The 22,447-nt window shown below is 41.9% G+C and overlaps 1 protein-coding gene across 4 annotated transcripts; it reads right to left on the bottom strand.

Annotated features, from left to right (window-relative positions):
- Positions 1 to 48: 48 nt before the first annotated feature.
- tcaim (T cell activation inhibitor, mitochondrial) lies at positions 49 to 20,881 on the bottom strand. 4 transcript variants are annotated; one of them, XM_043688724.2, is made up of 10 exons: positions 20,663 to 20,819; positions 18,848 to 18,980; positions 16,865 to 17,018; positions 13,698 to 13,947; positions 10,949 to 11,071; positions 8,241 to 8,338; positions 6,447 to 6,538; positions 5,692 to 5,924; positions 4,591 to 4,722; positions 49 to 2,601 (listed from the first exon to the last, which is right to left on the bottom strand). In XM_043688724.2, exons 1-10 carry the CDS (start codon positions 20,680 to 20,682, stop codon positions 2,376 to 2,378), a joined length of 1,461 nt encoding a protein of 486 aa, XP_043544659.2. In that variant the 5' UTR covers positions 20,683 to 20,819; the 3' UTR covers positions 49 to 2,375. The 4 variants fall into 4 exon arrangements, with proteins under 4 accessions (XP_043544659.2, XP_043544666.2, XP_087842315.1 ...); XM_043688731.2 differs by lacking the exon at positions 10,949 to 11,071; XM_087986189.1 differs by lacking the exon at positions 18,848 to 18,980 and having other exon boundaries at positions 20,663 to 20,816.
- Between the last annotated feature and the right edge of the window lie 1,566 nt (positions 20,882 to 22,447).

Here is a 22,447-nt window from a genome sequence, read left to right as displayed (position 1 = left end):
TGGACTTTACATTAATCTATCCTGCTATATATGAGAGGAACAATAGGCACAAATCCAACTCTTTTATTGTGAAAACTGAATTGGAAGCAAGAATTTTAACCCACCAAATCAATTTTCATGTGTTTTGAATATTTTTTTCTAAAAGGACATTGAGGTAGTTGAATGTATGCATCTTTGCGTTGCGGTGCAGCTAGCTCTGTTGCAACATACACTTTTCTCCTCCAACTGCACCGATCTTGTTGCTCGTGGTGCCCTCAGCACGTTAGGTGCACAATGTGATCTCTATCTGGCCTTTTGCTTCCCCATACCATGCCACTGTTCCTTCCAGAAATATCTTTTCAGTACTGTTGCTTCATGCAAATGCTCAAGTATTTCATTTCTGAATCAACTTTGTTTCTTAATACCCACTGGTCTGTACATCAGTTAATCACATCTTGAGCATTCTTTGCAAATGTCAAAGTCCAAAAGAATTAATCTTTCTTCATGGTCCAGCATTCTGCACCATAAGTAACAGTAGGAAATACCAATGTGTCCAAAAATTAGTTAGTGCAGTCATTGCTTGTGATATGGCTTCTACTTCAACTCTATTTTCCATATGCCCTGAAGATCAAAAAAACTCTATATTCCAGCATTTATTATATTCAACCACATTCTCAGGTAGTTTTCCAAAGATGTGACTCAAAAAAAACAAGAAATTTTTCATCTCAGTCCTAAGTGATCAGACCTTTAACCTGAGACTACCTGTGTTCTAGATTTCCCAGTCGAGAGAAATTACCTTGGTACACCCTGTTAAGCTTCTTCAGAATCCTGTATATTTCAATGGGATAACTTTCTTTTTTAAACTGCACTGCCTTGTGATCATTTAGGATTTAATTGATGTAAATTAGGATCTAGCTATAACACACTTATGGACCCCATCATCCCATTCCTTCCCACCCCCCCCCCCCCCCATTTCTGATGAAATAAAACTAATACAGTACTCTGCAGCCAAAATCACGACTTCATATTTGCCAACATTCACACAACTTGCACTTGCATAGCACCTTAAGGTAGTATAACAACAGTGACCCACAGAAAAAGACATCAAGAGATTTGATTAAAATCTTGGCAAAGAGAGCAGGTTTTAACAAATGTCTTAAATGAGAGGCAGAGAATTGTGGGTCTTAGGAGCCAAAAAGCTGAAAGCCAGCCACAATAGTGGATTAGCTAAAACTGAGTGTGCCCAAGGTATCTCAATTAAATGTACACAGATTTCTTGGAAGTTGTAGGGTGGAAGGATGGGACCATGCCATGGAGAGTTTTACAAACAAGTGAGTATTTTAAGATGGATAGTTTGCCAGATAAGGAGACAGTTTAGGTTAGCAACACCAGTTGATGAATAAACTGGATTTGATATGAGCTCAAGTTTATGGGAGATGGCCAGGAGAACATCTGGAATTGAAGTCTAGAAATAACATATGGATGGGTACTTAGGTAGCAGATGAGCTGAGCTAGGGGTGGAGTTTGAGATTGCAGAGGTGAAAGTATTGGATCTTAATGATGAGGATTGTGTGGTTGGGAGATCACAGGGTTAGGGATTCATTTTATCTGTACAGTAATTAAGTGTAAGACAACACTTCCAAGATCAGATCTACTGTTTTAGAAATTCTGTGCCCTGGCTGTGAGAGCTGCAAGTTCTAGATCTACTGTTCTCAATATTCCTCTCAAACTTGGGAACTTTGGATACTGGTGCAAACAGGAGGAAAGGAAAGATTGAAACAAAAAGTCATAATCCAAATTAGCCTCATTCATCAATATGGTAAGGTGTGACATTAAAAATGAGGTTTATAAGATTAATAAGAGGTCTTATGGCACAGTAGATAGCATCTCTGTCTCAGTCAGAAACTCTAGGTTCAAGTTCCACTTCAAGACTGATGGCCAAGGAAAGTGTGTTTGACACTCACCTGTTTGGCCATATCAATCTTCAGACCCTTCCAAAACATGCATCGACAGGCACTAAGTGGTGGAAATACGTGGGCAGCCGTATGATGATAAAAAAATTTTGAGCCTCAACCACAGTCATCTTAATTTCAGCTTACAACGTGCAATTAAAAGTGCTGGTTTCCACAGCAAGTCAAATTGGTTGGTTCAGTTAGCCAGGGGCTGAATTTCCATTTTGGTGGAGCTGGTCACTTTGAGGTTTGAAATTTTTAAAATATATATTTTAATTCACATTACAATTCAGCTCTCTGTGGGCAACTTGGGACTTCCCCAAACTTGGTTATTAGCCACAGTTCCAAAACATGCAGACTCCCAGTTTCATACACTTCACATTGCTCCAAGCTGAGATTGTGGGGACTATCATGGATCCAGTCTCCTTTCCCCATTCTCCTAAGTTACCATTTCCAGTCCCAAGGCACACACAAGTCACCATCCTGTAACACTGTATAGAAATGGGAGATACACAGGTGCATCCCTTGTAACTCTCCTATGTGTCCTTCAAGGAGTCTTTGACAGCACTTCACCATTTGTTGGCTGGACACACTGGGCTCCTTATACAGTCTCTTGAGTCCAAATTGTTCTATACAATCTCTGATCAGTGTCTTCTGTTTCAGTTCCAATCTAGTCGGATAAAGATAAAAATCCATTAATTTCTGGAGTGAAACAGTGGATTTGCTGGAGAAGTAATAGAGAGTTTACATTTAATTAGCTGTCAAGTTCAAGGGACGAAGAGATAACACTGAGTTGTGATGTAGAAGAGCTGGTGTTAGACTGGGGTGTACAAAGTTAAAAATCACACAACACCAGGTTATAGTCCAACAGGTTTATTTGGAAGCACTAGCTGTCAACTACCTGATGAAGGAGCAGCGCTTGGAAAGCTAGTGCTTCCAAACAAACCTGTTGGACTATAACCTGGTGTTGTGTGATTTTTAACTGAGTTGTTGGTCATCAATCTGTTGTTGCACACTAATGGCTTTTCATCCTCAGCCTTGCTGTTATTTTGAAGAGTTTGCTGGTTTTATGCATTATTTACCAATTAAACTCACCACAGATTTAGGGCTGATAAGTATCAGTGTAACTATGTATCTATGTAACTTTTGGTGGGCAGAAAAAGAGCAAATTCAATTTAATGAAGTGTGACTTGGTACATTTAGGAAGATTTAACAAGGCAAAATAATACACAATTAATCAGAAAATACTGAAAGGTGAAAAAGACCTCTGACTGTAGGTCTATAAATTACTGAAGATAGCAGGACTGATCAATAAGTAGGTTCGAAATCTTGCTCTTTATTAGCCAAAGTAGAGGTGATGCTAGAATTGTATAAATCTTTAGTTAGGCCACAAGGACAATTTGCAATTTTGATCACCTCATTATAGAAAGGATGTAATTGTCCTAGAGAGGGTGCAGATGAGATTTACATAACGGAAAATTGTAGCTGTAAACAAGATTTTGATAGGTAGGGTTGTTCTCCTAGCAGAAGAGTAGGCTTGGAGGAGAGCTGATTGAGACAAACAAATTGTGAGGGTCCTGGATAGAGCGGCTCAACAGGGCTATTTACCTCTGAATTCAAAATGATTGGTAGAAAGATTACAGGTGAGAACAATGAGGCAGAAATCCTCAATTCATATAAAAGGTGTCTGGATATGCAGCTCAATTGCAGAAACCTGAAGGCTGTAGCCTGATTGCAGCAAAGTGGGATCAGGTTGTGTAGCTAGATTCTCAGCTGGTGCAGCCACATGATCCAAGTGGCTGTTTCTGTGCCCCACCTTTTCTTGAGTAACAATGTAATAATTAATGCAATGTAAATACATTGCTCTGGTTCAGAACAAGAAGAATTTAAACAATAATATAGAAGAAAAGATGCGCAGATGCTGGAAACCTGAAATAAAATAAAAAAAAATACTGGATATACTTTGTGAATGAGGGGGCAGTGAACAATTTAAATTGTTTAGGTTCAAACTTTCAGATGAAGTAATGCCAGTGATTTTGCAAGTATAAACAGTTTTAGTTTTACTTTTAACTTTATTTTTTCCTTTGTCTCAATTCACCCTTTCTCCTCCTTCCCTTTATTTCTGGATCTGATTTCACTGTAATTCACCTAATTTCCTTTTTTTTGTCTGTTTCTTTCAGTCCTTAAATCCTCATGTTTAGAGTTCCCAGATGCCCCTACACTATTATCAAAAGTTTATAAAGAAAGACTTAATTAATGGGGTCTCATTAAGATTTGCCCTATCATCAGAATCTTTCCTTATTAAACTAAAGAAGTATGACTAATAATGGTTTTATTACACCATGATTTTACCATCTCCTTGCTGTAGCCAGTAAATATCTAAATCACATCTGCATTAACTGTTGATGTTAATGAGCGATTAGGCATCTTGGAATTCAGAAATACTGACACTCCAATCCCTTTGAGTTGATCCAGTCAATGGTTCTTTATGCACATTGGGAAACTGAAGTGATTTTATTTTAACAATTCTTTAATGAATTACCCATATATGCAAAAACCATATATGAAAGTGTGTGAATGTCTGATCCTCTTCAAGAGTGCGACTTCAATTGTCACCCTCTCATCTATAACATGTGCTCAGTTAGAATCTGTTACTTACTCTTCCTCTTTTCTCAAGTAGGTCCTGGCTCTTTGTGAATGAGCCTGAATAAACCGTTGTAAGGTAGTGGGGTCACATGTTACAGGTATGCTCAGTTGACCTGCTTGAAGGAGGCTAGGATCAGAAGAGTCACTGAAATAAAAGAACAGCATCCTGTTAACATGAGCAGTGTTGAAATGATGGAGTAGCAAGTTGTTAAAAGTCTTTACATTTCCTTCCATAAACGGAGGACATCCCAAAATGCTTCTCACTCAAATTATCCATTTCTCCTCAAGTACAGCCACCAATTGCCGGCAAGAAACCTGTGATGTTGATTGAGAGACAAATATTGGCCACACCGAAAAGAACTCTCCTGTTCAATGAGGTGGGATCTATGACCAACTCCCACCTCTCCCTTTCCTCCCTCTCCCCTCCCCTTAAATGTTCAACTGACTGACTTCCATTGAATTTATGAAAAGGTCTTTGGATAGAAATAAAGGTTAGTACCATGGTTAATTTTTCGCTGGATTGTGAATCAAACCTGGGACTTTCCATCTAGGGGATAAACACTATGTTGGTCCTGGCAATTACAAATTGAGTCATTTGGAGTAGTCAAATGCAAAAACAATGAGAATTACCAGTTTTCCTGCCAGATGTTTCTCCCAGCACCAGTCAAGACATTGATTGCATAAACTTATCTGGAGTTAAACAGAACTCGAGTAACAGTGATTCAAGAAAGCAGCTCATCAGTGCCTTCTCAAGGTCAGCTCAGGATAGGCAAGATTCTGGCTTAGCCAGTGACACCCACATCCCATGAGTGAATGAAGAAAATTGCTCAGGAAATGATTGAATGATGCATATGACTGGCCATATCATCAAATCTCACCCACCTTACCATCCTTTCCTCAATTGGAGAGGTGAGTACAAACACAAAGGTGGCCATCAAAACAGCTGCCTACACATGCACAAATGGGCCCAGTCACATCAGTTACTGGTGGCAGATGTCCCTAAGCCAGAACAAATCTCAGCACGAATAGCCAGCATCACTATGTTTCGAGGATAATAATGTCACACTTGCTGCACTTAAGTGTGGTTTCACTTGCAACTTTAGCAATTACTCACTTTTGTAGAATTATTTGCAGTCCTTTTAGACTTCGTGGGTGAAACAGAGGTTGAATAACTATCAAATTCTGATAGAAGGTCTTTAACATTCTGTAATAATCTTCGAGCATAACTGTTGGTTGCAGATCCTCATCATAAATTAATTCAACGTCTCCCAGAAGGTAGCTGGTCCTCTCTTTCAACACAGAAAGATGGCTGTGAAGATCACAGTAGATGGGCAACCTCTCCAACAGCTTCAAGTAATAACAAATTAAATATTTACTGAACTAATACTTGATAATGCACAATTTAAACATTTTACAGATGCCTTTGTTACCTTCAGACTGGACTCGTCCAAAACGTTTTCTGCCTGACTTCCCACCTTTCACTCTCTGCCAAATCTACATTATACAAAACTGTGTCAGTTTGTCCCAGTTATCCATCACCCACTGTACTCAGCAAGATACACTGGCTCCCAGTCTGGCAATGCAATGATGTTAAAAATTATATTCCCCCTCTTCCACCCTACAATCCCCCCCCCCCCCCCCCCCCCCTCCCCCAAGATCTTGGTGCTCCTCCAATTTGGAATTCCTGAGCATCCCTTATTTCTTTCAATCCCATACTTGAGGCTGTACCCTCAGCTGCCTGGCCCCTAAATTGAGGGATTTCCTCCCTAAACTTTGACCAGATAGAACAAAGTAAATATTTCTGAAAATAAGAAACATGAAATGCACACATTTTGCTATAATGTTGTCTTTACTGTTGGTTTCACTTACTTTTGCCCAGTGATGATGGACATCCACAGTTCCCAACATAATCTGCCCTGCAGCATTAATCCCGGAGTTATCAGCAAAGATTAAAGTACGTCCTGTAAAGGAAACAGGCACACCCATGGAGGGGGATGAAAGATTTGCATCAAGATTCACAGCGTAGAAGATACATCACACAGTTCCACTTTAAATTAGTCACAGCCTTATCTGGAATAAATAAAAGCAAAGCACTGCAGATGCTTGAGATCTGAAATAAAAACAAAGTGCTGGAGAAACTCAGCAGTTCAGGCAGCATCTATGGAGACAGAAACAGAGCTAACATTTTGAGTCAGATGACTTCTTCAAACCAAAAGCAGCTGGAAAATGGTGGTGTTATGCTGTTGATGAAGGGGAAAGAGTGAGTAAGTGAAACGGATGGGGAGAGTGGCCAGTATGAAATTGATAATGGTAGGAGGGGAAGGATAAAAGTGCAGAATAGGTTTTAATAGAAGATGTTACTTGCAGAAAATAAGTCAGCTCTATTATGAGCAAACCAGACACTGGGGGAAGAGAAGGTGTAATCACAATGGAGGAAATTGTTCATGACCTTAAGTTGTTGAACTCAATGTTTACTCCTAAAGATGGTAAAGTGCCTCAGTATACAATGTGGGGCTGTTCTTCCAGCAAGTGTTGAGTTTGGTTTGAGCATTAGAGCAGATCTGGGAATGTTAGCATGAGAGCAAAATGGTGTATTAAAATGGCAAGCATCAGGAAGGCTGAAGTCTTTCCTACAGATAGAACTGTGGTGTTCCATTGAGCAGTCACCCAGCCTGCGTTTGGTCTTGCCAATTTATAGGAGAGCACATTGTGACACAAAATACAGCACAGTAGGCTGAACAATGTACAGGTAAATTGCTGCATCACCTGGAATGCATGTTCGGAACCTTGGAGAGTGAGAGGGAGATGAAAGAGTAAGTAACACACCTGTGCTTACAAGGGAAGGTGTCATGGAAGTACTGTGGAGGGAATGATCCTTGCAAAATGCTGACAGTGGAGGAGAGGTGAAGATGTGCTTGGTAGTGGCATTCTACTGGAGGTGGCAGAAACGGTGTTGGAAGATGGAAAATCCTCAGTTGAAGAAGATGGTGACGTCGAAAGCATCCCTGTGGAGGAAAGGTGGCATTATTGGAAATGATGTGACAGAGTTGAAGAAACTGGAGAATGGAATAGAATCCTTACGTGAAGTGGGGTACTGTATGAGGACATGTATTCAAGATAACTAAGTATGTAATGTTGTGTCGCCATAGTCTTGCCAGACTATAGGGGCTGCTCTCACTGGTGGTGATTTAACCTGAGGGCTGTCAAACCTCAGGCAAGGGAAGAAGTTGAGAAGGAGAGTCCTTCGTGGTAATCTCAAACCAGTGATGGGAATTGAACCCATGCTATTGACATCACACTGTTCTGTCATCCAACAATCCAGCCAACTGAGCTAAACTGATTCCCAGGTATGTAATGGATATTGGGGAATAGCCTATCTTCAGAAATAGAAACAGAGAAGTCAAAGAAGGGAAAGGAGACTCAGATGCACTTGGGGTAGGTGATAGAAGGATTCTATTAGAAGATCCCTTACAAGAAGTTTATAAGGGTATTGGGTGGATTTAATTGAAAAACTTGGAGCAGAGGGAGGGTAGAATTTGGAATAAATAGAAATCACAAATGAAATATTAGCCTGCTTATCTTGTATCTGAACATGCTGGCATAACCATTTTCAAGTTTTGATTTCACATTCCAATGCTTGCAAGTATTTATGAAAAGACAGACCTTTGATATTGTGCAATTCTGGAGAATTCTGCTGGATGAAACGAGTGAGGCTGTGTAATTGGCTACATCGATGAGCTACTCCCCAACTTCTCTGCCACCTAGACCAAGAGCAAAATTAAAATTATATTGCTGGAGATGGAACCAAATGTACTAATGAGCAGTGAGGAATATTCCTAAACATGGTAGAAAGCAATGTGAAAAATAAAACTTTAATATTCTTCTATATTCCAGAACACACTGGATTCCAGGACAGTTCCAGCAGATTGGAAAACTGCTAATGTGACCACCTGTTTAAGAAGGAAGGGAGACAGAAATTAGGAAAACTATAGGCTAGTTAGCTTAACGATGGGAAAATGCTAGAGACCATTATTGAGGAAGAAAAAGCAGGACATTTAGAAAAGCTTAACACAGCAAAACAGACTCAGTATAGTTTCATGAAAGAGAAATCACATTTGACTAATTTAGAATCATAGATTCATAGAAATGTACAGCACGGAAACAGACCCTTAAGTCCGACTCATCCATGCTGACTGGATATCCTAACCTAATCTAGTTCCATTTGACAGCACTTGGTCCATATACCTCTAAACTCCTCCTATTCATATACCTATCCAGCTGCTTCTTAAATGCTGTAATTGTACCAGCATCCACCACTTCCTCCGGCAGCTCATTCCATACATGTACCACCCTCTGCATGAATAAGCTGCCCCTTAGGTCTCTTTTATATCTTTCCCCTCTCACCCTAAACCTATGCCCTCTAGTTCTGGACTCCCCCACCCCAGGGAAAAGACCTTGTCTATTTATCCTATCAATGCCCCTCATGATTTTATAAACCTCAATAAGGTCACCCCTCAGCCTCTGACGCTCCAGGGAAAACAGCCCCAGCCTATTCAACCTCTCCCTATAGCTCAAATCCTCCAACCCTGACAACATCCTTGTAAATCTTTTCTGAACCCTTTCAAATTCTTTGAGGATATAACAAGCAGAGATGATAAAGAGACTGGTAAATGCAGTGTATTTGGATTTTGAGAAGCATTCAATAAGGATCCACTTATGGGGCTGCATGGTGGCTCAGTGGTTAGCCTCACAGCACCGGAGACCCGGGTTCAATTCCCACCTTGGGCAACTGTCTGTGTGGAGTTTGCACATTCTCCCCGTGTCTGCATGGGTTTCCTCCAGGTGCTCCGGTTTCCTCCCACAGTCCAAAGATGTGCAGGTTAGGTGAATTGGCCATGCTAAATTGCCCGTAGTGTTAGGTGCATTAGTCAGGGGTAAATATAAGGTAGGGGAATGGGTCTGGGTGGGTTACTGTTCGGAGGGTCGGTGTGGACTTGTTGGGCCGAAGGGCCTGTTTCCACACTGTAGGGAATCTAATCTAATCTAATCTAAAAGGTTATTGCACAAGATAGGAGCTCACAATTTTGGGGATAATGTTGAGGATTAGTTAACACACAGAAAACAGAAAGTTAGAATTAACAGGTAGTTTTCAGATTAGACAGATGTAACTATTAGAGTGCCACAAAGATCAGTCCTAGGACCTCAATTATCTAACATTTATATTAATAACCTGGGAGGAAGAGGCAGAGTAAAAATGTATCCGAATTTGCTAATGATACAAAAATAGATGGAGGGCATTTTGTGATGACAACATAAAGGATTTGTAAGGAGCTACAAATAGGCTAAATGAATGGGGAAAACCCTTGGTAGATGGAATTTAATTTAGGAAAGTAGGAGGTCATAAAAGAGCAGTACAGAGGAATTGAGGTGTTCTTGTGCAAGAAATACAAAAGCATGTAGTTACAGTAAATAATTCAGAACACAATGGAATTTTGGCCTTTATTGTGAGAGAGGTGAAGTTTAAAAGCAAGATGTTGGCGAGGCTGCACCTGGAGTACAGTTTTGGCCATTGTACTTAAAAAAGGATCAAATCATATTAGGGCTCTGATGACTAAAAGCATGGTCAGAGGTAGGTTATAAGGAGGGGGGGTTGAAGGAGGAAAGTAAAGTATAATGCAGAGAGGTTTAGGGAAGGGATTTCAAAGCTCAATGTCAATGGTGTGCAGTTGAAAGGTATAAGTTAGTGGTGGAGTACACCCAAGAGGCCAGAATTGGATATCTTGGGAAAGTTGTGGAATTGGAGGACAGCAAAAATAGGGAGGGGTGAGGCATGGAAAGATCTGAGTACAAGGGTCAGAAATTTCAAATTAAGATGTTGCCAGATTGGCATCCAATGTAAGTTGGAGGGCCATGGCAGGATGTGGGGGGTGCATGTTTGCATGCGTGCAGGGGTGGGTGAGTGCTCCCAAGTTTTTATACGAGCAGTACTTTTGAATAAATCCAATTTCTGAAAGGTGAGTTCAACTGGCGAGGATCAGAATAACTGAGTTTGGCTATAACAAGATCACAGTTGAGGGTTTCAGCAGTGGCAGAGATGGCATTGTTACAGAGGTGCAAGTTGGTGGTTTTGGAGTTGGAGATGCAAAGAGGTTGGAAGTTCAGTTTGAAGTCATCTGATTCTGCCTTAGCCCTCGCAAGTACCATTAATCCCAACCTGTTTAAGAGGTGCAATGAAAAGCAGTTGTAGAGTGGGTGTAATCATCTCTGAGCTACAAGACAGCTCAATACCTTTTTAGATTTAAAGAGATTCATTTAAAACTCTATATACATTTCCCTTTCTGGCATATTTCACTTCCTTTTAGAAGTAATACCTGATATCAGTTATCTCCAGTTGCAGACACAGTTCCGTTTTTAAACGCTCGAGCTCATCTCGCAGTGGAATACTGACAGTTAACTTCTTGGAAGCAGAAGCTCTGTTTTTATGCAACCACAACCTACAAAATTAACAATATCATCAGTTTGTCAGCATTACTCTCTCGATAACTTCCATGGTTTCCTCAAAATGATTCCAAAACTAAAATCCATGGGGTGGAGAAACCTTGGTCTAGTAACACTTACGTAGCAAAATTTAGGATTGTCTATGACTCCCGCACCATCAATTTCAGAAAACTAACTGACCTCTTAACTGGCACCACTACGCCTGTACAAATCATTTCACAATACTACCACGTCTAAATAGACTCAATACAACCTGACATCGTCCTCATTTATAAAATACAGAAACCTGCGAAAGCTTGCTTAATTTACCTTTTGCATAATCAAGTCCATGGAATAGCCTAAAATGGACAAGTTTTAAGTACGATTGTGAGAATCTTATTGCTGTAAGGGTAGTAGAAACAGATTCAACACTTTACAAAGAGAACTGGATGAATTCTTGATAAAGAAAAATGGACAGACTCTGGGAATGAGGGGGAATGAGAGGGAAGAATGGGACTAATTAGATTGCTGTTGCGAAGAGCTAACTCAGGCATTGTGGATCGGATGACCTCTTATTGCATTGAGATTTCTAAAAGATTTATTTTGCAAACCTAATCCCTTAGTTTACAAGAACGGAGTGGTTAACAAATTGCCTTTCATGATTTCAGGATATCCCAAAATACTTCATGCTCCTACTCTTGAAATGTAGAAACGCTAGTCAACTTGCTCATAGCAAGATTCCACGAATAGCAATTTAATAAGGACTGGATAACCTGATTATTTGATGCTGATTGAGGTTTAATACCTCATTCAAACGATTTGCATCCGTAACACTGGTTTTGCAACTGGAAATCTTCTTTCAGTGGAATTCCATAGCATATCAGAAATATGCTTTTTCTGATATATGATTTAGACTTAAATATAAAGGTGATCAAAAGATAATTTGATAGTGTCATTGATAGTGTGGAAGGAAGCTTTTAAACTGTAGCATTTCAATGGACTGTCAAGTGGTTAAAACAAAGTGGCAAGTAGAATTCAATCTTGAGGCATTCAAGGTAATGAATTTGTGGATGATGGTATACATGGTAAATGGTAAAACATTGAGAAGTGTAGAGGAATAGAGAGACCTCGGAGTGTATTTCTACAGATACCTGAAGGTAACAGAACAGGCACATAGGATAGTAGACATAGGGGATAGTTTTCTTTACAAGTCAGTGCAGAGAATATAACAGCAGGGAGTTCATACAGGAACAGATAAAGCATTGGTTAGACCAAAGCTGGAATACTGTGTACGATACTGATCACCTCATTCTAGGAAGGATGTGATCATACCAGAGAGGCAGAGGAGATTTACAATTTCACTGGAAAAAATTAGCCATGTGGGAAGATTAGTTAAGGCTTGTTTTTAAAATGGAGGATGCTGTGGCAGATCAGTTGGTGTGTTTAAAATTATGAAGGGCCTTGTTGGAGTAGATAGAAAGGACCGATTTCACTTATCAGTGATATAAATAACTAGGGGGCAAAGATTTCAAGTGATTGGCAGAAGGATTAAAGGGGAGTTGAGGATTTTTTACTCAGAGGATAGTGCACATCTACAGTCACTGGCTATAAAAGTATAGCATAGGCAGAAACCCTCATCTGAATTATAAACTATGCATTATATATGTAAAGGACAATTATAAATTATAAAGGGTAAACATACACATCTGAAGTACCACAATGTCAACAGCTACAAACATCAGCCTGAGAAGTTGATTAGGTCTTTTAGGACCAGCACAGGCACAGTCTTCTTCAGTGCTGTACATTTTTACGATTCTATAAATGGTGCATTCCCTCAGTACTGTTCCTCTGATAGTGTTGTACTTCTACAGTATTGCCCCTCTGACAATGCAGCACTTCCATTGTACTGCCCCTTTGATAATATTGTACTGTGACAGTACTGGCCCTCTGACAGTGCAGTTTTCCCTTTATAATGCCCCTCTGACAGTACATACCATCCTCAGCACTGTGGTCTGACATGGTCCCTCAGTACTGACCTACAGACACTGCAGTGCTCCCTCAATACTGACCTACAGACACTGCAGTGCTCCCTCAATACTGACCTACAGACGCTGCAGTGCTCCCTCAATACTGACCTACAGACGCTGCAGTGCTCCCTCAATACTGACCTACAGACGCTGCAGTGCTCCCTCAATACTGACCTACAGACGCTGCAGTGCTCCCTCAATACTGACCTACAGACGCTGCAGTGCTCCCTCAATACTGACCTACAGACGCTGCAGTGCTCCCTCAATACTGACCTACAGACGCTGCAGAGCTCCCTCAATACTGACCTACAGACGCTGCAGTGCTCCCTCAATACTGACCTACAGACGCTGCAGTGCTCCCTCAATACTGACCTACAGACGCTGCAGTGCTCCCTCAATACTGACCTACAGACACTGCAGTGTTCCCTCAGTCCTGACCCGAGTGAAGATTTGAACTCATGGCCATCTTAGTCGTGCTAAGCACTAAGCCACAGCTGACATTTGAATGATTAGCCAAATATTAATGATACAATTATCTGGAACTGGGATAGACCAGAGCAACTATTACAGCAATTAACACAACCTTAACTGAGGTAGGCAGTAACAGTTCTTGTACCCAAGTGCAGGTTCCATATGGACAGTGCAATCCAACTCTTCCTCTGGGTCTCTGTAGCCAGTGACAGTGTAGTAGGTCTTATCCCACCGGATAGGTCTGCCAAATGGAATGGTGCCAGTCTGCTGAGGCAGGCCCTTGTCAATCTGTGTATCTTGCACATGATCCGTGGATAAACTGCAGGATTTCAAGATCGTTACTACCACACTCAGGAGGTCCTTATTCTGTAGCGTGAAAGTGACTGGTCGAAACCCTGAAACAAATAGTTTTGTTTTAACATTAACTAAATTTGTAGACATAAAGTGAATGTAATTAAACATAGAAAATAAGAACAGGAGAAAGCCATTTGGCCCTTCGAGCCTGATCCACCATTCAATACGATCATGACTCATCATCCTGTTCAGTACCTGTTATAGCTTTTGCTCCAGATCCACTGACCCATGTAGGCTGAAGAACTATAACTCCTTCTTAAAAACATTCAATGTTTTGCCCTCAACAGTGTCCTGTACCACTAGACATGCTCACCACTTTGAGTGAAGACATTTCTCCCTATCTCAGTCCTAAATAGCATAACCCGCATCCTTAAACTGTGACTCCTGGATCTCAGTTCTCAGGAACACCCTTCCTGCATTTACCCTGTCTAGTCTTGTTAGAATTTTATAGGATTCCATGAATTCCCCTCTCATTCTGAACTTCAGTGAATATAGTCCCAACTCTCTTCATATGGTCAGTCATGTCATCCCAGAATCAGTCTGGCAAATTGCATTACATTTTCTCTGTAGCCAGAACAGTCTTCTTCAGAGAAGGAAGCCAAAACTGCACACAACATTCCAGGTGTGGTCTTACCATGGCCCTGTACAATTGCAGCAAGACATCCCTGCTCCTGAACTCAAATCCTCTTGCTATGAAGGCAGACATATCATTTGCCTTCTTCACCGCCAGCTAGACCTACACGCTTAGATTCAATGACTGGCACAACAGACAAATTACTGGACGTAAAGCACAGGCAGAGGTTATTCAGCCCACCATCATCAGAAATACTTCTCTGTCCCACATTCTTTTCCCAAAGCTCTGTAACTTTTCTTTCCATTCAAACGTTTATCCAATTTCCTTTTGAAAGTTGCTATTGTATCTGCTTCCACTGCCTGTTGCGGCAGTGTCTACCAGACTTCACTACTGACATGCAAAGAGAAGTGCGACATTCTTACAGTTTGCAATTTCTAAAATGGTTTCAAATTAGATTAGATTAGATTAGATTACATTACAGTGTGGAAACAGGCCCTTCGGCCCAACAAGTCCACACCGACCCGCCGAAGCGAAACCCACCCATACCCCTACATTTACCCCTTACCTAACACTACGGGCAATTTAGCATGGCCAATTCACCTGACCCTGCACATCTTTTGGACTGTGGGAGGAAACCGGAGCACCCGGAGGAAACCCACGCAGACACGGGGAGAACGTGCAAACTCCACACAGTCAGTCGCCTGAGGCGGGAATTGAACCCGGGTCTCAGGCGCTGTGAGGCAGCAGTGCTAACCACTGTGCCACCGTGCCGCCCACATACCCAAGAATGGTAGAACAAGGCTTACAACCACCTGCATTTATGTATGTGGAGTCTTTGACATTGCAGAGTGTCAAAAATGCATAAGAGTCTTATCAAACAAAATTTGACACTGAGACACATGACCTGGGGCGATATGGTAGCTCAGTGGTTAGCATTGCTGCCTCACAGCGCCAGGGACCCAGATTCGATCCATTCTTGGCGACTATGTGGAGTTTGCACATTCTCCCCGAGTCTGCGTGGGTTTCCTCCGGGTACTCTGGTTTCCTCCCACAAAACGTGCAGGTCAGGTGGACTGGCCGTGGGAAATGCAGGGTTATGGGTACAGGTAGGATGCTCTTTGGAGAGTCAGAGTGGACTTTATGGATCAAGTGGTCTGTTTCCATACTGTAGGGAATCTATGAAATATTAGGACAGGTGTGAGTGTCTGAAAAGAGAGCAGAGTGGAAAGGAAAGGAAATCCAGTACTTGGGACCTTGGCAACTAACAGCACAGCCGCCATTAGCGGGAGTGGGGTGAAATAAAAGTAGGGCTGTAGAAGAGGTCAGAACTAAAGAAGTACAGTTATCTCACAGGGTTGAAGTGCTGGAGAAAATTACAGAATTGGGATGGGCGAGACCATGGAGAGATTTGAAAGCAATGATGAAAATATTAAAATGGAAGCTTTGCTGGACCAGGAGCTAATAAACGTCCATGAGGACACTATTCCTGCAAACCACTTCTCACCCTGTCACTGTGCCAACTCAGGAAAGCATTTGCAAATCACTGCACTATTGTTATTGCTCCACCATGAGCCTGTTGAACATTTATAATCCCTGCATCAGAAGAATGTTAATTGGTGGATAAATATTGGCCAGGATATTGGGGAGACCTCATTTGCACCTATCCAAAATAATGCCTTGGAACCTTATACGTAAAGCTGAATACAGAAATGAGGTTGTAGTTTAACATTTTATTGAAAGACACCATTGGACAGTGTAGCCCTCCCTAAGTACTGTGCTTGGAATGTCTACCTAAATTTCTATGCTCAAGCCCTAGAGTTGGACTTGAATCCAGAACATTGTGACTCAGAGATGATGGTGCTAGTCACTAAAATCATAAGCTTGGATTCAATTCAGTTCGATTCCAGCCCTCGTCGGTTTGGATTTTGCACATTCTCCCCATATCTGCATGACTTTTTCTGGGTGCTCCAGTTTCCTCCCATAGTTCAAAGATGGGCAAGTTAGGTGGACTGGCTTTGTTGAATTGCGCGTAGTGTCCAGGGATGTGCAGACTAGGTGGGTTAGCCATGGGAAATGCTGGGTCACAAGGATAGGGTAGAGGGGTGGCTCTGGGTGGGATGCTCTTTGGAGGCCTGGTCCGGGCTGAATGGCCTGCCTCCACATTGTAGGAATTCTATGATTCATGGCCTTATTTACTGTACTTTGTTAAACAAGTAAGGCTTGGCTCCAAGGACACTGGGACTGCACAACTGCAATAAATAAAGGAATGGTCTGAACAACAATACTCTGCAGAGAATATCTGCCTTAAATCCTGAATGAAACCAGTTAAGTCAGAACAAGAGTAAGAATAGTTCGTAGAGCTCCCAATAAAACATTGCCCCCACCTGAAGTATTTACATGGTGCTGGGGTGCATTTGGATCACTACTTGTGTCTCTGATGTAGAATGTGAGCTTTGTAGGTTGAAGGGTTTTACGCCCTGGTCTCTGCATACACTCCAAGTAGCTATTCAACTGCTTCAGGGAATTTTCATTCACTTCCTGCAAAAGCAAAACAACACAGAGACTTTCTTCCAGCTGAAAGTAAGGTGCATCGGATTCTTAGAATAATACAGCACAGAATTGGGTCCATCGAGTCTGCATCAGTTCATTCAGTCTGAGTTAAAGGATTCTTTCAATGGGGCAGTGGCCATTGGTACAGATACTTAAGTTTTTCCAAACATTGGTATATACTACTGTAGTTTTTAACCATATCTTTACCTAACCAAATCTGGGCTGAAGCATTTAAGGAATGAAACCTCTTACCTCCAAATGGAATAATGACCATCAGTACCAATCTTTCTTTACACTCAAATATCTTAGAGTGACAGAATATCATGGATTGACTCTGACAATTGTGTTGCACATTGAACATAAGGACAGGAGGAAGCCATTCAGCCTCTTGATTCTGCTCTATCATTCAACGAGGTCATAGCTGATCTGTGCCCTAATTGTATTTACCCACCTGGTCCCACACTACTTAAAAAGATTGGCTAATAAAATCTATCAATCACCAAATCAAAAATTAACAATTGACTGAACATTAATTGCCGTATTTAGAATAGAGCTCCAAACTGCTACCACTCTTTGTGCGTAGGACTGTTTCCTAATTTCACTCCTGAAAAATCTGGCTCCAATTTAGACTTGGTTCACCGTCAAGCACAGAAATTGGGTGCTCATCTCAAAAATCTGTTTGCAACATGGAACCAATTCTATGTTGCCATACATTTATGTAGCAGTAGTGTCAGTACAAATGAGATGGATTATAACTGGCAGTGCAATAAGAACAATTTAAGAGCACACATAATTAGTAACAGACCAGTGTAAAGACATTCAGAATGCCTCAAAAAGGCAGAGATGGAACCTGCCTGTGTAGCTTAAAGAAACATTTGAAACAAGGACACTCCACCTGGAACAGCGACAGCATTTGACACATTGTGCCTGTGTCAGCTCTCTGGAAAAGTTATCAATTGCTTCTATGCTGCCCCTGTTCTTTCCTCTTCAATTATTTATCGAATTCTCATTTGAAGGTCACAATTGAATTTGCTTTCACCGTTCCCTCAAACAACACATTCCAGAACAATTAGCAATTATCTATGTCCTCTGGAAACAGAACTTTCCATCAATGAGCCACTTGCTTACATCTCTTCGATCAAAGCCCTTTGTGATTTTGAATATCCCTCAACTTTCTGTGCTGTAACTAGAACAATGTTTATTCATTATCACTAGATATCTCAAATCCTTCATCCCTGATACCATTATGTAAAGAAAGATCTGAATTTCTACGCTACCTTTCACATTCTCAAGTGATCCAATACTGCCATACAAGTAATTTGGAAATCTCGCCGTTGTAATGTTGGAAATATGACAGCTAATTAGCACACATCAACTTCGCACAGATAGCAATGGGAGAATGATAAGAGATAATGATCAGATAACCTATTTTACTGATAATAGTTGATGTATAAATATTGAGTAAGACACTCGGGAGAGCTCTCCTCTCTTCTCTGAAGTGGTACCAAAGCGTCTTTCACATCTACCTTACAGGGTAGACACAACTTTAAATCTGAAAAAGATAATCATCCAAAAGATAAACACTTTGTCAGTGTAGCACGTCTTCAGTACTTCACTGGGCATGTAAACATAGATAGTGCTCCAGCCTTTGCAGGAGGACTTGATCTCACAACTGCCTGGGATGAGAGTGCTACCCACTAAACCACAGCTGATACCAGATCTTGGTAAAGCTCTGCACCTTCTCCAAGGCGATCATCAGTTCTCAAACTCAGAAACCTCTCAAACTCAGAAACCTCACAGAGACCATCAGTACCTACCCTCTCTCTTGGATACTGGCCAAAGAAATCTGGGTGGACAGCAAAGTAGAATGGTCTCAGGGCATTCACAGCTTCAGCCACTGATAAGGTGCTCATTCGACAAATCTGATGATTGGCTATTCCTGCACAGAATCTGGGATAGAAAATTAAGTGATTTGGTGAGTAACAGGGAGTAGGTTTCTATTGCATTACAGCATGTTTGCTCAGCTGAGCCTGCATAGCAGGAAAGTTTGTAGAAAAAAAAATTCAACAATGAAAATGGTAGCTCGGGTTAAATGCAAGTTATCTGAGGGAGGAGGAATTGACACCAAATTGCACAAAGGTCTCGAAGTACATGAACAGATGAAAAGGGAATAAGTAGAAAGAATGACTGATAGGGTGAGATGAATTAGGGAGGAAAGAGTCTCACTGGCTTGGGCTTGTTGGGCCAAATGACTGATACATGCTGTGCAAACATTGATAGATTTAAGATTCTTTCTAAAATATCCCCCAAGGATGGACAATCAACTGAGGGATTCTAGGCCAGGCCTCAAAATCAACTGGAAACAATTCAACAGGGTATCCAAATCTAAAAGGACAGACATATAGCAAACTACATTAGGTGGGTGTATTTATAGGACTATTGACCAAAAGACAAAACATACTATATTGCCTTTGTACAAACTTTTGATTAATCCAGTTTCAGTCTCCTCACAAATTAAATGATACTGAGTCCTTGGAACAGGTGGAGAGGGGGGAATATGTCAATTACCCTGCATAAAAGATTCTTACTTACGACAGTATGGAAGGGTTGAGACTTTACAGGAATGAAAACTTAATGAGTGATCAGTTTGAGGTTTAGAATAGAATGAAGGGAATTGATAATGCTCCAGGTGAGAGTTTGGGTCAGGATGTGAAGGGGTCACAACTTCATGTTGTATAAAGCCACACATAGGTCTACTGTTAGGAAGTGGTTCTGTCCTTACAAAGTAGTGAAGTGCTATCTCACACAATGGACAATGAATCACTGAATTTCTCCACGAGAGGCTGGAGCTGTTTTTGTGACTGGGGCAGATGTTAGCTTGCTCAAGAGGAAACTACTGCATAGAATGTTCAGGACAACAGTGCTGCCTAAGGCAGTTTTGATCACCTACATAGCTTGAAGAAGAATTTTCCAAGTTTTCTTCTTTGCCAAATTGGTGCAAGCTCATTTCACGTACTTTTTAGATGCAATGTGTCACAGATTGTGGGGGATGATTTAGATATTGCAGAGCACCCGTCTTTAACTGTTCAGGTGTCATGACTATGTTGCATATTCATGTATTGTATGTTCATATATGATCCAAAACGGTAAGAGATAGTGAGCAGGACATAGTTGATGATTTTGTACTTAGAGAGATAGTGGTCCATCACAAGGTCAAGTGTCATAGAAGGAAAAAGTATGTTTTCTTCATGACACAGACTGGACTTTCAGACACCTGTAGGTTTGCAATGCTGAGGTCCACTGAAATGGCAGTTTGTGCTAAGACAGAGTTCAATTCTCATCCCCTCCTTTGTTGAGGGTTCAATTCAACACTCATTCCAGACGCATCACTCAGAACCTGATGATGATAAAGTGTTTGTCATCCTCCTTTCACACAAACTGGATCAACTTTAAAGCTGGTAAAAGGAGCACAGAGCAAGTGGGTGGGTGGGGGGTAACACAAGGTGAGGGGCTGTCGAGAGGGGGGTGGGGTGGGGAGGAGAAGGTGGTGGGGGAGGGGATGAGGAATCGGTGACATTGAGGTCAGGGTGTCAGGTCAGGACCATTGACCCCTGACCCGAGGCCCTGCTCACCTGCCCAGAAATCGGAGCATCCGCGCGGATCATCGGGGCCGCAGGCCTCGGCCGAGCTCCCTGCAAGTCCCAGCTCCGGGCGGTCACCAGGACAACGGGGGCACACTCGTGTAATCCATCCCAGAGAGGAGCAATCACTCCCGGATAGACCGATCATCAGGAAGGAGCAATCACTCCCGGATAGACCGATCATCAGGAAGGAGCAATCACTCCCGGATAGACCGATCATCAGGAAGGAGCAATCACTCCCGGATAGACCGATCATCAGGAAGGAGCAATCACTCCCGGATAGACCGATCATCAGGAAGGAGCAATCACTCCCGGATAGACCGATCATCAGGAAGGAGCAATCACTCCCGGATAGACCAATCACTAGGCAGGAGCAATCACTCCCGGATAGACCGATCACTAGGAAGGAGCAATCACTCCCGGATAGACCGATCATCAGGAAGGAGCAATCACTCCCGGATAGACCGATCACTAGGCAGGAGCAATCAATCCCGGATAGACCGATAATTAGGAAGGAGCAATCACTCCCGGATAGACCGATCACTAGGCAGGAGCAATCACTCCCGGATAGACCGATCACTAGGCAGGAGCAATCACTCCCGGATAGACCGATCACTAGGAAGGAGCAATCACTCCCGGATAGACCGATCACTAGGCAGAAGCAATTACTCCCGGATAGCCCGATCACTACGAAGGAGCAATCACCAGGGCGGAGTAATCTCTCCCGATAGACCGATCACCAGGGAAGAGCAATGATTCCAGATAAACCGATCGTCAGGGATGGGCAATCCATTCCGAAGGATATCATGTTCATTCCTTTCTAATTGTCCAACGTAAAGTCTTGATTTAGATTCAAGTCCGAGCATCTTAACCACCGTCTCAGCCCGGGATATGCTGGGTCAAAGGGATCCTTTGACCTGCTCATGTGCTCAAGCTGAGGCCCAACTCATTTCTTCTGCAAATTCACGATAAACTCAATTCCCTTGAGCTCCTTACCCTTGTTAATAAAACATGCAATACTGTGTACTGTCCTCTGTATCAAGTCTATGACTAATAGCAATCCTGACCCCTTTAACGATTTATATATTGTATGGATCCAGACCTCTCTGCACTGCAGCCCATTTAGAGTTGTGCCATTTAGCAGGCTCTCCATGTTCTTCATACTAAAGGGTAACACTTCACATTTCTCTGCATTGAACTTACTCTGCCAGCTGGAGAGTATGTTGCTGGAAAAGCACAGCAGATCATGCATGTGAGAAATGGCTCTCTTCAATAATTTCAGTCTGAGTCAAATTCCAAAGCAGTTATCTATTAAAACATTCTTATAAGAATGGATGACAAGTAGGCACCCCGAGTTATACAGTTCAGCTGAGTCTCTCGGTACTCCTCTTTTAGCTTATTGGCTTAGCATGCAAAGCGTTAAACCTTTCATAAGCTACTCACTTCACTCCTCCTCTGTTTACTTCTCCCACAACTCTAAGCCTGTCGCCCCTTACCCTTGTTTGTTTCTTGCCTTATTTGGCCTTACACGTGACAAAGTGCAGGTGTTAGCTTGGCTGTTTTACCACATAGCTTGCATCCCTTTTTGCTGCAAACTGTGTACATGCTTGGTAAAAACAATGACTGCAGATGCTGGAAACCAGATTCTGGATTAGTGGTGCTGGAAGAGCACAGTAGTTCAGGTAGCATCCAATGCTCCTTGGATGCTGCCTGAACTGCTGTGCTCTTCCAGCACCACTAATCCAGAATCTGTGTACATGCTCGCTAGCTCAACAC

The sequence above is a fragment of the Chiloscyllium plagiosum genome, unplaced genomic scaffold, assembly GCF_037043375.1.
Source record: "Chiloscyllium plagiosum isolate Xiang-an unplaced genomic scaffold, Cpla_swu_hap1 HiC_scaffold_4, whole genome shotgun sequence".
NCBI lineage: Eukaryota > Metazoa > Chordata > Chondrichthyes > Orectolobiformes > Hemiscylliidae > Chiloscyllium > Chiloscyllium plagiosum.
This window is presented reverse-complemented; position numbering and strand designations above follow the sequence as displayed.